The sequence below is a fragment of the Mustela nigripes genome, chromosome X, assembly GCF_022355385.1.
Source record: "Mustela nigripes isolate SB6536 chromosome X, MUSNIG.SB6536, whole genome shotgun sequence".
Lineage (NCBI taxonomy): Eukaryota > Metazoa > Chordata > Mammalia > Carnivora > Mustelidae > Mustela > Mustela nigripes.
In genome coordinates, this window is record NC_081575.1 from 45,396,182 (window position 1) to 45,411,524 (window position 15,343).

The 15,343-nt window shown below is 47.5% G+C and overlaps 1 protein-coding gene across 8 annotated transcripts in view; it reads right to left on the reverse strand.

The window, feature by feature from the left end:
* Nucleotides 1-15,343, reverse strand: part of ARMCX4 (armadillo repeat containing X-linked 4) — a 36,063-nt gene that overhangs the window by 18,597 nt on the left and 2,123 nt on the right. For 6 of the 8 annotated variants that reach the window (XM_059385945.1, XM_059385942.1, XM_059385944.1 and 3 more), the window contains 2 exons: nucleotides 15,034-15,124; nucleotides 6,070-14,686 (listed from right to left, as the gene is read on the reverse strand). In XM_059385945.1, coding sequence (XP_059241928.1) covers nucleotides 6,404-14,542 — 8,139 coding nt within the window. In that variant the 5' untranslated portion in view covers nucleotides 14,543-14,686; nucleotides 15,034-15,124 and the 3' untranslated portion in view covers nucleotides 6,070-6,403. Of the gene's footprint in view, nucleotides 1-1,287; nucleotides 1,429-3,838; nucleotides 4,020-6,069; nucleotides 14,687-15,033; nucleotides 15,125-15,343 lie in introns of those variants that run through there. The other 2 variants (XR_009401418.1, XR_009401417.1) reach the window with 1 other exon arrangement.

Here is a 15,343-nt window from a genome sequence, read left to right on the forward strand (position 1 = left end):
TCCCTGAAGTAATAAGGCCTTAATTGTTAAAGGGAGCTCTGGGAAAGGTATTGCAGTATCCACCACAGTCCAACCCTTGAGCCTCCTACATCCATTTCACTATATTCTGGGATCAGCTCTTCCAGGAGTCTGATGGGTCCCTCTCTTCCTAAGAGAAACTTAGGACAAACTACAACCCTTAGTACTGCAGCTGGCCTCAAAGCTACAGATAATCATTTTCCCCTTCCACTGACAATTACAGATCTCCATCAGTCTTAAGGTCTTGGTGGTTTCCTTGGTGGTATGACCCAGACCCTCATTCCCGGTCACCATGTCTTTCTCATGCTGGTGTTGCTATACTTGCTGGGTGGCTCAGTTGGTTAAGCATCTTCCTTCAACTCAGATCATGATCCTGGAGCCCAACATCAGGCTCTCCGCTCAGCGGGGAGTCTGCTTCTCCCTCTGCCCCTCACCCCGCTTGAGTGCTCGCTCTCTCTCTCTCTCAAATGAGTAAATAAAATCTTTAAAAAAAAAAAAAGAGATCTCCCAAGGGGCCACAGGTGTATAGTGAATGAATGATGCTAGTGCATTAGTGGAGGATCTGCTATCATGGAGGATCTGCTCTTGCTGACTGTGTAGGTGCTTTTATTCTCCAGTCCTGCTTGTGCTTGATCCTGTGTGAAAAACTTCCATCTTGTTGCTGGGCCTGCCCACCCTTACACCTTGGGGGATCTGACAGCATTCAGTTCATGATGGACAAGTTTTAGCTTGATGTCCTATGGCCAGGCATTCCTTCTCTATCAGGATATAGTAGCATGTGAGGAGCTGTTTTTAAGATATATAATTTTCCACTATACATGGCATGGTTTGCTCCAGAACCTAAATTCTGGACTAAGTTCTGACCTCCCCACTGGGGCTTATCAAAAACTTCCTGTGGCATCTTTTGCCCACACAGATAACTCTAATGCCATAGGGCCTCTCCATTGTACAGAGCAAGTGACAGGACTACTTGAAACCACAGCCTGGACCTGCTATGGGACCTCCTCTTGCTCTAGGCTCCACTCAAAGCTGGAAGCTTTTTGTGTCACCCAGTATACGGGTAGAAACAGTAATTCCAGGTGTGAAATGTGCTTTTTCCAGAATATGAAGAAGCTTAACAGATGTTGAGTTTCCTACTTTGTGGGAAATAATGTGTGCAATAATTTGTCCTTTAATTTAGGAGGTGATCTCCTGGCATGACCCTTGGGTTATTCAACCTCAAAAACCTGCACTTAATGTAGCCAGCCCATGCATCTTTGTAGGGCTTACCTCCTATAATGGGGTGTACATATGTTTCACCAACGCCTCCAACATGCTAACCACTTCTTATTCATTTTGGTCCGATTAGCATGATGTCATCAACATAGTGGACTATTCGTATTGTATTCAAATGGTCCAGATATCTCCAGACTATAATAGGACAGAGGACAAGAGAATTAGTACACCTTTAAGGAAAAAATATAAATGTATACTGTTATCTATTCTATCTGAATATGAACTTCTGATGTTTTATTCTGACAGGGATAAACTACATTTTCCAAATCAATAGTTAATTACTAGGTATCTAAGGTCATGTTATTCTGCTTTAGCAAAGATATTATATCTGACACAGTGGCTGCACTTGTATCACTACTTGGTTGAGTTTGCAGTGTCTGTCATCTACCAGGCTCTGCCTACATTTTATGGGCCCAAACTGGTGCATTAAATGTAGATATGATGGGGACCACTTCCCAGCATCCCTTAGGTCTTCAAAGGTGGCACTCACTTCTGCCCTCCTCCCCAAGATGCTATATGTTTTCATTTATTATCCTGGCCAGGGAGGGTGAGGGCAGTTTCAGAAACTTCTGCTTTCATCTACAAAGGGCTCTGACTCCACAGGTCAGGAAACCAATGTAGGAAATACCAAAATATCTATTCAATTAGACATTCAGAGATCAGGAATATAGCCACCAGGTAGGTTTATGGATCCAGTGGATCCACTGTGAACCCAACACAGGCCAGAAGTCCATTAAATACCAGGCTCCTGTCTGCCCTTAATCTAAGAAGGGGGACAAAATGACATTTTAGATCTCTGGGTACACTCGGTATATCAACTCATAACCAGTGTCCATTGGTCCTCAAAATGTTTGGGTATTCTTCTTTCCCCTGCATACAGTTACATGCATAAATAGAAGGACCAGAGGAATCATGACTACATGTATGTTATAGGGTTCTTCTTCCAAGTCACCCCAGCCTCTCCTTCAAGCAGTGCACCCTGGTTCAAAAACCAACTTAGGATCAGAAGCTGAGCAAGGAATTGTGACTTTTTACTGAGACACCATCCTTCATGTTCCTGACCATCTTTTATTTCTTTTGGTGGTTCATGTTGAGTACAGACCCTTGGCTTATTTTCCCCAAGGCACTGTGTTATATTAACCATGTAGTCTACTAACTACCTCTTAACCATCTATTCACCAGGAGCACTGTATTCTATTAACCATCCCCACAGCTCCCTGAGGATCAGCCCCCTTGCCTCCACCTATAGTGCATTATGGTATTTGCATCCACCAGACTTGTGATGGTTATGTGCAATCATCCTGCCTCTATTGTTTCAGGCCATCACCATTTCTATCAGTGATCCCCATTCTCTAACATCCTCTCCTACTGGGAACTTCTTAGCAATTCTGCCATTCCTCTCACCAGTGCCTTCCTTATAGCCTTAGTAAATAGTGTGCCTTTGGGGTCCTCCTGCAGAATACAGTCTTCCAGAGGGTTTTCTGGAAATACACAATATATTTATTCTATCACTCCCACTTTCCTGAGCCTTTAATCCTCTCTCTCCCCTCTGTTATGACAACTTGGGCATTTATACTTCTCTTAATTCTTTTTTTTTTTTTCCTGCACTCTGAGAAGCTGTTCTAGTGTTGAGTTCACGTAATCTCCTGGTGTCCTTCCCAGGGTGTTAAATACTGTATTTTGGGAGAGAACTCACAAAAGAATTAATTTTCCCTTATTCAATTTTATATTCCAGCTCCCCTGATCAAGGCCCTCAGAATTCAGTCCCATCCTTCCTCCTCAGTACCTGCTAGTACACGCTGGCTAGGTCCTATAGCTTCTTCCTGGGGTAGTCCCTTTCCTTCCTTCTTAGGCCCAGGACAACCCCAGAGAAGTTACGCTGTGACTTAACTTTATATATAGGCCCAGGGGCCAAGATGAGAAGTGGGGCAGATTCTGAGGGAAACGCATATTATCTTACAGGAGAAAGGGCTCTGCAGGATCAAACAAAGTGAAGCACTAGCCCTTAATAGGAAGGAGTGGGACACTTCTGAACACTCAAGGTCTCCAGGAAAATCTGAGGATATAAGATTTTTAGGGATGTCAATCCAGAAGTCCCCATCCCATGTATCGGGGTCCCATCCCTTCCTAACCAGGGCCCTGATCTTGGCATAGCACTTTTCTTAGTTGGGATTTTAACTTTCTTCAAAGCTTGCTTTGAGTAAGTACTGGGCTTGGTCCTCAGATTTCTCTACCCTTTACCTGGGAAAGATGAGGGCCTCTTTATATGCTATGAATGAAATCCTCTGGCTTTCACATATAGCATTTAATTGTTGACTAATTTAATTTGGCTTTTCATTATTTTTTTCTAGAAGTCAGGCATAGAAATAGCTATCCAGTTTTCTGGACTTCCTTATAGTTAATATTTCCCACATATTTCTCAAAATTCTGGTATATAGAACCAGCTAATACATCCCCTTCCACCAGTGCCATCCCAGTTTGCCGTCAGTGAAAGCTCTAATAATTCCTCTGTCACTTGTTCCAGATGCTTCTCTATTCCACCTACCATCAGCGATGGGGTCCTCATTGCCAGCTGGGCAGCAGGTGATTCATCTTCAAAATTTCACCACAGTGTATGCTTTCCTGAACTACTCCTCATACCAACTGTTGTAGGTTGGCTTCCTGGAGAGCAGACTCAGAATTCAGCATGAAGGGCTTTTATTAGGGAGTGCTCTTGAGATCAGAATCTGTGGAAGGGAAGAGAAGGAAGCAGGATTGGACAGAGGGAGAAGTTAAGCTGTCCCTTTTGTGGCAAGAAGGCCATGGTAATCATCCATTGGCTGGAAGTACCCCAGGAAGGAGTCACGACCTTTGGGGAGGTGACTTTCCAGTTGAGGCAATTCCTGAAAAGGGATGACAGCTGAGGGCTGTCTGTTGGCAGCACTCCTAGCAACTAAATAATAACCTTTTTGTTCCTGAAGGAGGATTAGGGCAGCAGATTGCAGAATCTGCCACAAGCATGACATCATTTTTTCCACTAGAAATTTAGTGGCCATTGAATAATAGAATTGACAACAGTTTTACTTTTAAAATGGTGAATAGGATTTAAATTGTCAAACATTTACATGTATATTTAGAATTTTATTTAAATATTTATTTATTTACTAAAATTTTAATTTATGCCTTCCAAATAGCTAGACACCAGTATGTGAGCCTCTATTTATTTATACTTCTGCTCTGGTTCCCTGAAGTGCTACTGACAGGTCTGCTTAGCCCAAATCCATCCACTTCCTCTTGGTAAATTATGCAAAAACTCCTGTTGTGTATTGTATGAAAATCAGAAAATACAAGTGAGTAAAAAACAGGTAAAATTACCCATTAACCTAACACCCATAGTCTCAGAGTATACACCAAAGCTTATATATGAGATAGTTGAATATATATACTTTTTCTTTATAAAAAGTACAGCATGTGCTCTTGTAGCCTATTTTCCCCCTCTTAAGATTATATGCTAATTTGTTTCCTAGTAAATAAATGTAGATGTCTATCACCATTTTCAATTGCTGCAAAATGTTTCAATGTATAGACACACCCTAATTTGTCTACCAAGTGCCTATTTTGAGGCCCTTGGGTCATTCGCATGTTTTCACTCTTCAAACACTACGAAGATGCACAGCTTTGTAGGAGCCAATTATTTGATCGTTTTCTATAGATAAATTTCTACAAGTAGGATTACTGGTTCAAAGAGCACACACATCTTAAAGACTTCTGAAACATGTACCCAAACGGACCTTGTATGGATGTATGCTCCTACCAGCCCAGTTTGAGAGTGCCCCTCCCACCACACCCTCACCACACTCTAGGGTGGGAGAGAGGTGGGTCTTCTACAGTATTGATGCCAATATTACTCTCAATGATCCCATAAAGGCCCTGCCTTAGTCAACCTTCTAAAAGAAACCTGATAGAAGCACTAAATACTGCTCTTTCTTCTATTATACTTTCTTATTATTTCAAAAAATAACTAATGTATTTACCGACATAGACACCAGATTTGGCCAAGAAAGAGAGTGTTTTCAATGAAGTGCTACCAGGACCCTAAAATAAAATTGTCCTTCTCTGTATGCCCTCAAGATATGTTCCATCACTTCTTTGTTCAAAGAGTCTCTCACTTCCTTTCTCCCCTTGCCATTCCTGTGGCCAGTAGTGAAGTCTCACACTTCTATCATCTCATGCCTGGACCATGGCAGTGACTTCCTAACTGGTGTTCCAATCTCCAGTGGTCACTCCTTTCCCCATCCCAAATCTGACCCAACCTGCACACAAATCAGCTACATCCTTTTCCTTTCATTTTCATTCCTCTGGGCACAGAAGGCTTTGGGGCCTCCCAAGGGTGGAAGGAGTAACATTCAAATAACCAGGTTTAGCAATCAGGGATTCTGCATGAAGGTGCTCTCCCAGACTGATGGATTACATTTCCCGTCATTCCTCTCCCCACACTCGGAACTTTGGGCAGGCCAGCCTCCTCTCTGGATTGGGATTTCCACCTCCATGCCTTTCTTCCCACCACTCCACCCTCCTCCAATGCTCTCCCACCCCCATTTTTATCCTATCCTTCAAGCCCAGCTTATTTAAACATACCTCTCCTCTGCACAACTTTGCCTCAGAACTGCTGCCTGAAGACATTTCTGCACTGACAGGAAGGATTTGGACAGAGGCTTGTAGTTTTGTTAGTATGTTTTTGTTTCCATACATCTTGCCTTTCCAAATAGATCATAAACTCAAGGACAAAAATGTGTCTCTTTTTTTCTGCTTAAAACACACAACTTTATTGATAACATAAAAAATAGTCTCAAATGTAGAAACACAAGTCCACACAAAGGACCAAAAATTACCTTACTCATGAAGAATCAGGTCAGTTTCTGCTCATGAAGCATACTAAAAATATCTCAGTCCAGACAAGGTAATAGTCAACACATGTATTTTCAGTACATTTCATGTTCATAAAGTGATCCAGCTACAGACCATCACAAGTAACATCAGTTTCAAAGTTGTAATGCAATTTACAATGTGCATTACTTCCAGACTGCAAAACCAAAATATTACTCAGATTTGTTTGGGAACATACAGTTAATCAGAGTTTACTTAATAATAGCTCAACTTTTTCTTTCACCTCAGGGTCACTGTACTCTGCTGCTAAGACCCGGAGCTTTTTGGCACAAGCTTTAGGTCGTTGGAATATGAAGTAAAGGGAATTTTTACTGAACTTGTCCTGGGTAAATACTTTTGCCCTTCTTTTAAAATGATAATTTATATTTTCAAATAGTGAAAGAGCATTAAGAATATTCTCTTTTGTCTCTTTCTTGCTAAAGATATTAATCAGTGATGTTGGTGCATTGGCAATAAGTAAGTCTTTTGTCATAGATGGATTTTTAGAGAAATTCAAAAGCATTCCCAAAATATGGTCTTTTGTTTCTCCACTTCCCACAGTTAACAAACGAAGAAATTCTGAAATATAATTTGTAACCATATGCTGATATTCACTAATAATAGTCAAATGCTTTATCAGTCTTAGTCCAGCCAGCTGTACATTTGAATTCAAGGGATAGGTGACTGTGTCTTCACAAACTTGGTTTAAGTATGTTTTCACCTTCCTATGATTTTCAGCAGCCACTGAGATGTTATTCAGTGCATTTAAAGCCTTCTGCCTAACACTGGGATAGGGATTATTGAGCAAACTTTCAATAATTGAGATTCTACCTGCATTACGAATGACTTCATGGGAAAAGGGATATTCAGGGCTGTTATAAAGAGCATTATTAGCTATTTCATGAATAGAAGGATCTTCAGTCATCTCAATCATGCAAATGAGTTTTTCAAGCTCTCGTGGATCCATATTTGCTTCGCGTTTACAGCGACAGGTCCAGGGCTGAGTTTTCTCCTCATACCTGATCTGCTTTCTGAGCTCATCCTCAGGTGGGAAGCAGGACTTATTTTGGTATGGAAATTTCATTTCCGTCCAGATCATGGCTCCTGCCCATGACCCCATTCCTGCACCTGGGACCATGGATGGATATGTGCCTCTTGACTCAGCTGACTTTTTGGCTTTAGTCTTAGGTGCAGATTTGTCCTCACTTATGTTTTCATTACCATCCCAGAACCAAGACCTTTCATCAACTCCACCAGCAGTTGGTGCCTCAAGCTTACCCTTGGCATTGGCCTTATCTCCAGCTCCACACTCAAAATTGACATTTCTCTCCCTCTTGGGTCTGAACTCATTACTCCTCTCACTGTCAGCCCAAAACAAGGACCTTAAACTGATTTCTTCAATATCAGGGCTAGACGCTCTACTTAGCTCATCCTCATCTACATCCTCAGCCAAAGTCCACGACTCCATGCAAGCCTCTTCCTCAGCCCCAAGTCTAGAGCCCGTAGTGGCTGCATCTCCATCCCAGAGCCAAGACTCCTTCCTGACCTCTGCCTCAGCCCCAGCCTCAGCCCCCACAAGGGAATCCATACAGGCTGCCTCTTCAGAGCTGATCCAGGACCCAATACTGGCCTTATCCTCAGCCCCAAATCTGGAACTAAGGATGGCCTCTTCTTTAGCCCCCGATCGGGATTCAATATTGGCTTCATTTTTATCTCCAGGTTTGGATACAATACCAGCCTCTTCCCCTCTCCTGAGGCAAGACCCTGTACTAGTCTCACCCCCAGTCCTAAACCAGGATCTTTCTTTGGCCTCCATCTCAGCACTGATCTGGGGTCTTCCACTGGCCTGGTCACCAGCCCTAGCCCAGGGCCCTCCACTTGCCTGGTCCTCAAGCCCCAGCTTCGATCTTTTACAGGCTTCATTATGAGGCCTAGACCCAGCCCACAATTTTCCACTAGCCTGGTCCCTAATGCCAGCCTGGGAGCCTTCTCTACCTGCTGGGTCCTCAAATCCAGGTTTGGAACAGCTATCAGCCTGAATCCCAGCCCCAGCCCAAGACCTTCCACTGACCTGACTCCCAGTGCCAGTCCAGGACCCACTACTAGACTGGTTTGCAGGCCCTGGATTAGACCCTCCAACAGCCTGGTCTTCAACACCAGACCAGAACCTTCCTTTACTGGCTTGATCCTCAAATCCAGGTTTGGGACAGCTACTAGTTTGATCTCCAGTCCCTCCCCAAGACCTTCCACTGACCCAACTTCCAGTATCAACCCAGGACCCACCACTGGATGGGACCATGGGCCCTAGTCTAGATCCTCCAATAGCATGGCCACCAGACTCACCCCAGGTCCCACTTGCATTAGACTGACCCCCACTGCAAGCACAGAACCATCCACTGGACTGATCCTCGGGCCCTGATCTACATTCTTCACTGGCCTGGTCCCCAGTGCCAGCCCAGGAATCTGCAATGGACTGGTCCCTGGGACTCAGCCTAAACCCTCCACCAGCCTGACCCCCATTGTCAGCCAAAGACCCTCTTCCACTTGCTTGCTCTTCAAATCTAGGTTTTGTCACATCACCAGCCTGATCCCCAGGTACAGCCCAGGTCCCTCCATTGGCCTGGCCCATGGCCCCAGCCAAGAACCCTCCATTGGCTTGGTCCCCAGAGTCACCCCAGGACCTCCCACTGGACTGGTCCTCAGGCCCCAACCTAGGCCTTCCATCAGGCTGGCCACCAACCCTAGCCAAAGATGCTTCTTCATTTGCCAGATCCTCAGATCTTGGCTTGGACTCACCACCAGACTGATCACTAGTCCCAGCCCAGGACCCGTCACTGGCCTGCTCCATAGTCCCAACCAAGAATCCTCCACTGGCCTGATTCCCAATGGTAGTCCAGGACCCAACACTAGACTGGTCCACAAACCCTGGTTTAGAACCTTTGCTGGCCTGTTCCCCACCCCTAGCCCAGGACTCACCACCCGACTGGTCCATAGGTCTCAGCCTGGAGCCTCCACTAGCTTGGTCTGCAGTGTCAGCCCAGGTCACATTTTCACTGGCCTGATCCTCAAATCTAGGCTTGGATCCACCAGACAGACCACCAGTCCCAACCCAGTACCCTCCACTAGCCTGGTCCATATCCCCAGGCCAATACCCAATACTAGCCACATTCCCAGCTTTAGCTTCAGCCCAAGACCCTCCATTAGCTTGAATTCCAGCACCATCCTGGGACCTTCCACTGGCCTGTTCCTCAGCTCCAGTCCAGGACACTCCAATGGCATCTTCTCCAGCCCAGGACACCCTACTGGCCTGACCTCCAGCCCAGGGCTCCCCAATAGCCTGGTTCCCAGTGCTAGCCCAAGAACCCTCACTGACCTGGTTCTCAGTCCCAATCCAGGATGCTCCAATGGCCATGTCCCCAGCCTCTGACAAAGAACCCCTACTGGCCTGACTCCCACCCCAGAGCCCACCACAGGCCTGGTCCCCAGCTGCAGCCCAGGATGGAAAACCAGCTTCATTCTCAGCCTTAGCTCCAGCCCAGGACCTAATATCAGACTTATTACTAGCTCCACTCCAGGACTCAATACTGGCTTCGTTCTCATCATCAGCCCAAGACATGCTATTCTCCCAGTATCCATCCCTGGCCTGAAACCTAAATTTGATCCATCGCTCAGAAGCAATCCAATCCTCAATACCAATCCCATTCCAGTAATAGTCATGGACCCTAGGCCGAGTCTTACTGCAGGTCTGAGTACCTGTCCCACTCCCACTCTCAGAAGTGAGCATGGCCTCAGCCTTGGGCTTTGCATAACCCTCATCTCCTGTGGCTTCTGCCTCAGACTTGGGTATAGCCTTGTCCTTTGTCTCAGGCAAGATCTTACTCTGGAAATGGGCTGCAGACTGAGGCTGGCCAGAGCCCATCATATGTGCCCCAGCCTCTACCCTAGACTCAGCATTGGTATTTCCCCTGACCTTACTTCTGGCGCCAAGGAGGGCCTCACCCTGAGAAATGGCCATGGCCTGGGGTGAAAGAGAGCCTACTGTATCTTGCCTATCCCTTGCCTTAAATACCACATTGAGATTGTCCCTGACCTTATTTCTGGCACCAAGCAAGTTTTCACCTTGGGAATTAGACATGGCCTGGAGTTGGGCAGTGCCTGTTATATCTCTTTGAGGCTGGTCTGAACACATTATATCTGGCCTGGTGCCTGCCTTAGACCTAGCACTGGGATTGCCCTGGACCTTACTCCTGGCACCAGACAAGGTTTCACCTTGGGAATTAGACACAGCCTGAGGCTGGGCAAAACTTGTTGTACCTGCTCTGGCCTCTACCTTAGACACAGCATTGGGATTGCTTCTGACCTTATTCTTGACACTAGGCAAGGCTTCACTCTGGGAACTGGCCACAGCCTGGGGCTGGGCAAAACCCACTGTATCTGGCCCAATCCCTGCTTTAGATGCAGCACTGAGAGTGCCCCAGACCTTATTCTTAGTACCAGTTAAGACTTCACCCTGGGAATTGGCCACAGCCAGGGGTTGGGGAGAGCCTGTTGTATCTGTTTGAGGCTGGGCAGGGCCCACTGTATCTGCCCCAACCTCTGCCTTCGACACAGCATTGGGATTGATGCTGACATTCTTAGTACCAGAAAAAACTTCACCCTGGGAAATGGCCACAGCCTGAGGCCAAGCAGAGCCCTTCACATCTGCCCTGGCCCCTGTCTTAGACAGAACCTTGGAATTGCCCCTGACCTTACTCTTATTACCAGACAAGGCTTCACCCTGGGAACTGGTCACAACTTGGAGCTCGGCAGAGCCCACTGCATCTTCCCTGGTCTCTCCCTTACACACAGCATTGGGATTGCCCTTGACCTTATTCTTAGTGCCAGAGGAGTCTTCACCCTGAGAACTGGTCACAGCTTGTGGTTGAGCAGAGCCCACCATATCTGGCCCAGTATCTGCTTTAGACAAAGCACTAAGATTACACCGAACCTTACTCCTGGCACCAGGCAAGGCTTCATCCTTAGACTCATCCTGAAGCTGGGCAAAGCTTGTTGTATCTGCTCTGCCCTCTATCCTAGACACAGCATTAGGATTGCTGCTGACCTGATTCTTCACACCAGGCAAGGCTTCACACTGGGAAGTGGCCACAGCCTGGAGCTGGGCAGAGCCCACTGTACTTGGCCCAGCCCCTGTCTTAGATGCAACATTGGAATTTCCCCTGACCTTGTTCTTAGTCCCAGGCAAGACTTCACCCTGGGAATTGGCCACAACCTGAGGTTGGGCAGAACCTGCTAAATCTGGCCCAGTTCCTGCTTTAGACAAAGCACTGGGGTTGCCCTTGACCTTTTTCTTGACACCAAGCAAGGCCTCACCCTGGGCATTTGCCACAGCCTGGAGCTGGGCAGATCCCACTGTAGCTGGCCCAGCCCCTGTCTTAGACACAGCACTGGAATTTCCCTTGACCTTGTTCTTAGTCCCAGGCAGAACTTCACCTTGAGAACTGGCCACAGCCTGAGGCTGGACAGAGTTCACTGTATCTAGTCCAGCCCCTGTCTTAGACACAGCACTGGATTTATCCTTAACTTTATTCTTGATGCTAGGCAAGGATTCCCCTTGGGAAGTGGCCATATCCAGGGTCTGGGCAGACCCTGTTGTATCTGTTTGAGGCTCTTCAGTGCCCATTGCATCTTCCCTGGCCTCTGCCTTAGACACAGCACTAGGATTGCCCCTGACCTTATTCTTAGTACCAGACAAGACTTCACCCTGGGCATTGGTCACAGCCTGGAGTTGGGCAGAGCCAACTGTATCTGGCCCAGCCCCTGCCTTAGACAAAGAATTGGATTTGTCTCTGATCTTATTCTTGGTACCAGGCAAGGCTTCACCCTGGGCATTGGCCATAGCCTGGAGCTGGGTAGAGCACAATGTATCTGGCCCAGCTCCTGTCTTAGAGATGGCATTGGACTTGCCTCTGACCTTGTTCTTAGTACCAGGCAAGGCTTCACTGTGGGAACTGGCCACAACCTGGGGCTGAGCAGAGCCTGTTGTATCTGTTTCATCCTGGGCAGAACACATCGTATCTGACTCAGTCCCTGCCTTAGATACAACATTGCGATTGCCCCTGACTTTGCTCTTATTACCAGACAAGGCTTCACCCTGAGGACTGGCCACAGCCTGGAGCTGTCCAGAGGCCAATGTATCTGGCCCAGTCCCTGCCTTAGACACAGCATTGGGATTGCCCCTGACCTGATTCTTAGGTCCAGACAAGGCCTCACCCTGGGAACTGGCCTTAGTCTGGGGCTGAGCAGAGCCTGCTGTATCTGTTTCAGGCTGGACAGAACATATTGAATCTGGCCCAGTCCCTACCTCAGACATAGCGTTGGGCTTGCCCTTGACTTTATTCTTAGTTTTAGGTGACATTTCATCCTGGAAAGTGGCCACAGCATGATGCTGGGCAGAGCCCATTGTATCTGGTCCAGCCTCTGACTTGGACATAGTATTGGAATTGCCCCTGACCTTATTCTTGGCACCAGGCAAGGCTTCACCCTGGGAACTGGCCATAGTCTGAGGCTGCCCACAGGCCCTCAGTTCAGCCTTAGCCCCTGACTTAGAAATAGTATTAGGATCACCCCTGCCATCAACCCTGGAATCGGGTAAAGCATCAGCTTGGGTCTTGGGCCCAACCTGAGGCTGCACGCTGGTTTTCATTTCCATCCCGACTCCTGCTTTATGCTTGCTTTTGCCTTTCCCCCTTGTCTTACCTCGAGTACCAGGCAAGGTCTCAACCTGGCTCTTGGTGGAAGCCTGAGACTGTACCTTTGTGTCTGTCCCAGCTGCTTCCTTAGACATGGTGTTGGCATTGCCTTTAGCCTTAATCCTGCCATCAGTCAAGGCATCAGCCTGGACATTGGCCCCAGGCTGAGGCTGTGTATAGAGCTCCATGTCTGTCCCAGCCCCCATCTTAGACATGGCATTGGGATTGTCTCTGGTCTTAACCCTGGCATCAGGCAAGGCCTCAGCCTGGGAACTGGTCCTCAGGTTTGCCCTGGCCCCTGTTTTAGACAGAGCATTGGAGTTGCCTCTACCTTTAAGCCTGGTCTCCAGTGTAGCCTCAGCCTGAGCACTGGCTGTAGCTTGAGGGTGAGCAGAAGCCCTCATGTCACCTCCTGCCATTGCCTTAGATGTGACATCAGTATTTCCCCTGTCATCAACCCTGGCACCAAACACTGTCTCGACCTGTTTCTTGGCCGCAGTCTGAGGTTGCATAGGAACTCTCATATCTGCCCCTGCCCCTGCCTTACACAGGGCATTGGTATTAGCCCCAGCATCAACCTTTGCCCCAAGCATAGCCTCAGCCTGGGTCTTGGCTATAATCTGAGGCTGGACAGAAGCCCTCGTGTCTGCCCTAGACTCTGCCCGAGACACGGTTTTGTGTTTCCCCTTGACCTCAACCCCAGCACCAGGCACGTTGTTGACCTGGCTCTTGGTTACAGCCTGAGATGGTGTACAGAACCTCATGTCTGCTCCAACTTCTGCCCTGGATGAGGCATTAGGATTTCCCTTAGCATCAACTGTGTTACCAGGCCTGGCCTCAGACTGACTCTTGGCCACACTCACAGTCTCTTCCGGGGCTCTTGCCTTGGTCTCAGCCACAATTCCAGTCTTATTTATGGCACCCATCTTGGCCACCTCTCTGGTCACTCCTAAGGCCTCACTCTGGGTCACCGTCACTCTGTTCGTCTCTTTTTCAGCCAGTATACGAGCTTCCACTTTGGTCTGGGTCATTACTTCTTTCTTGGTCTCTGCCCTGGCAGCCAGTGGCCAAACTTTAGCCTTGGTCTGGGTCACAGCCTCTCTCCTGACTACTCTCCCAGCCTCAGAATCAGTTTGGGTCACGGCTTCTTTCATAGCTACTTCCCCGGCTTTGACCTGGGCTTCAGTCAAAGTCACTACCTCTGTCATGCTCACTTTTCTGGCCACTGTTTTGGCCTCAGATTGTATCTCTGCCTCTGCCTCGGCCATTGTCATGGCCTGAGAGCTGGCTTTGGGTCTAGCTTTAGCAGTGGTGGTAATCTCTACTTCAGCCCCAGCCCTCCCTCCTGCTTCAGCTTCTGCTCCAGACGTGGCCTTGGGTGTAGTCTCAGTCTCTGTCCCACCCATGGCTTCACCTGTGGCCAGGGTCTGGTTCTGTACCCCAACAACAGTCCTCATCTTGACCTTGGACCCATTTTTGGCAAGTGTCCTCACACTCTGGACTCTTCCTTTGGTTAATCTGTAAAGGTAGTAGCAGGTACCAGCCCAAATCACCAGTCCTGCAGTCACCCAGCACACTTCCTGAACGCGGCCCATGTAATCACCCCTAGTAAAGTCACGAACAAGGCACAGGGGGCTCAATCAGGATGGGGAAAGAGGGTAGTAGGTCTGGGTGTAGGCCTGTGAGGGCGCTGGTCTTCAGCCACTTAAAGGCCACTACAGCTGCCACTGGAGGTGGACCTAGAAGTGGAGGAAGGAAATGGACTAAAATTTCTCTTCTACTTTTGTGTCTCATACAGACAGATACACAGAAGGACAGGAAAGTGTAGGAATGATGTTCATGGTGTGAGAAGAGGATGATGAGCCAACTCTCTCTCCATCCTTTTTATTTTCTCCCCTCCCATTCTCCCTAGTGCCCAACAACTTTCCCCTAAGGTACATCCACACATTTCCTTACACCAAATGAAAAATGAAAAAGATGGTGGGGGAGGAACTATGAATGGGAGAGACTGAGAAGCCCTCAGACCTTGATTTTTACTGGACCTATTCTCGTCACCATTCCCGAAGGTCCCCATCCTCATACCAACCTGTAATGATCAAGGCAGTTCCCTCCTCTTTCCTTCTCTTGATTGGTGATATACCCTAAAGTAGATCTATTAACTCATGAGATCAGTGGACCTAGAGACAGACAGACAGACAGACAGACGGAGGGACAGATGGTACTGGAGATTTTGTTCTTGATGTGACAGGCATATTATCAAACTACCTTTCTATCTCTCTCAGTTCATCCCACTCTCTGTACCAAAATACAGGCAAGAGCATGACAGGGATGGTGGGAAAGGGAGAGGCAAAGGATCCTCCAGACTGGACACTGACCACACTAGATGCACGCTGACC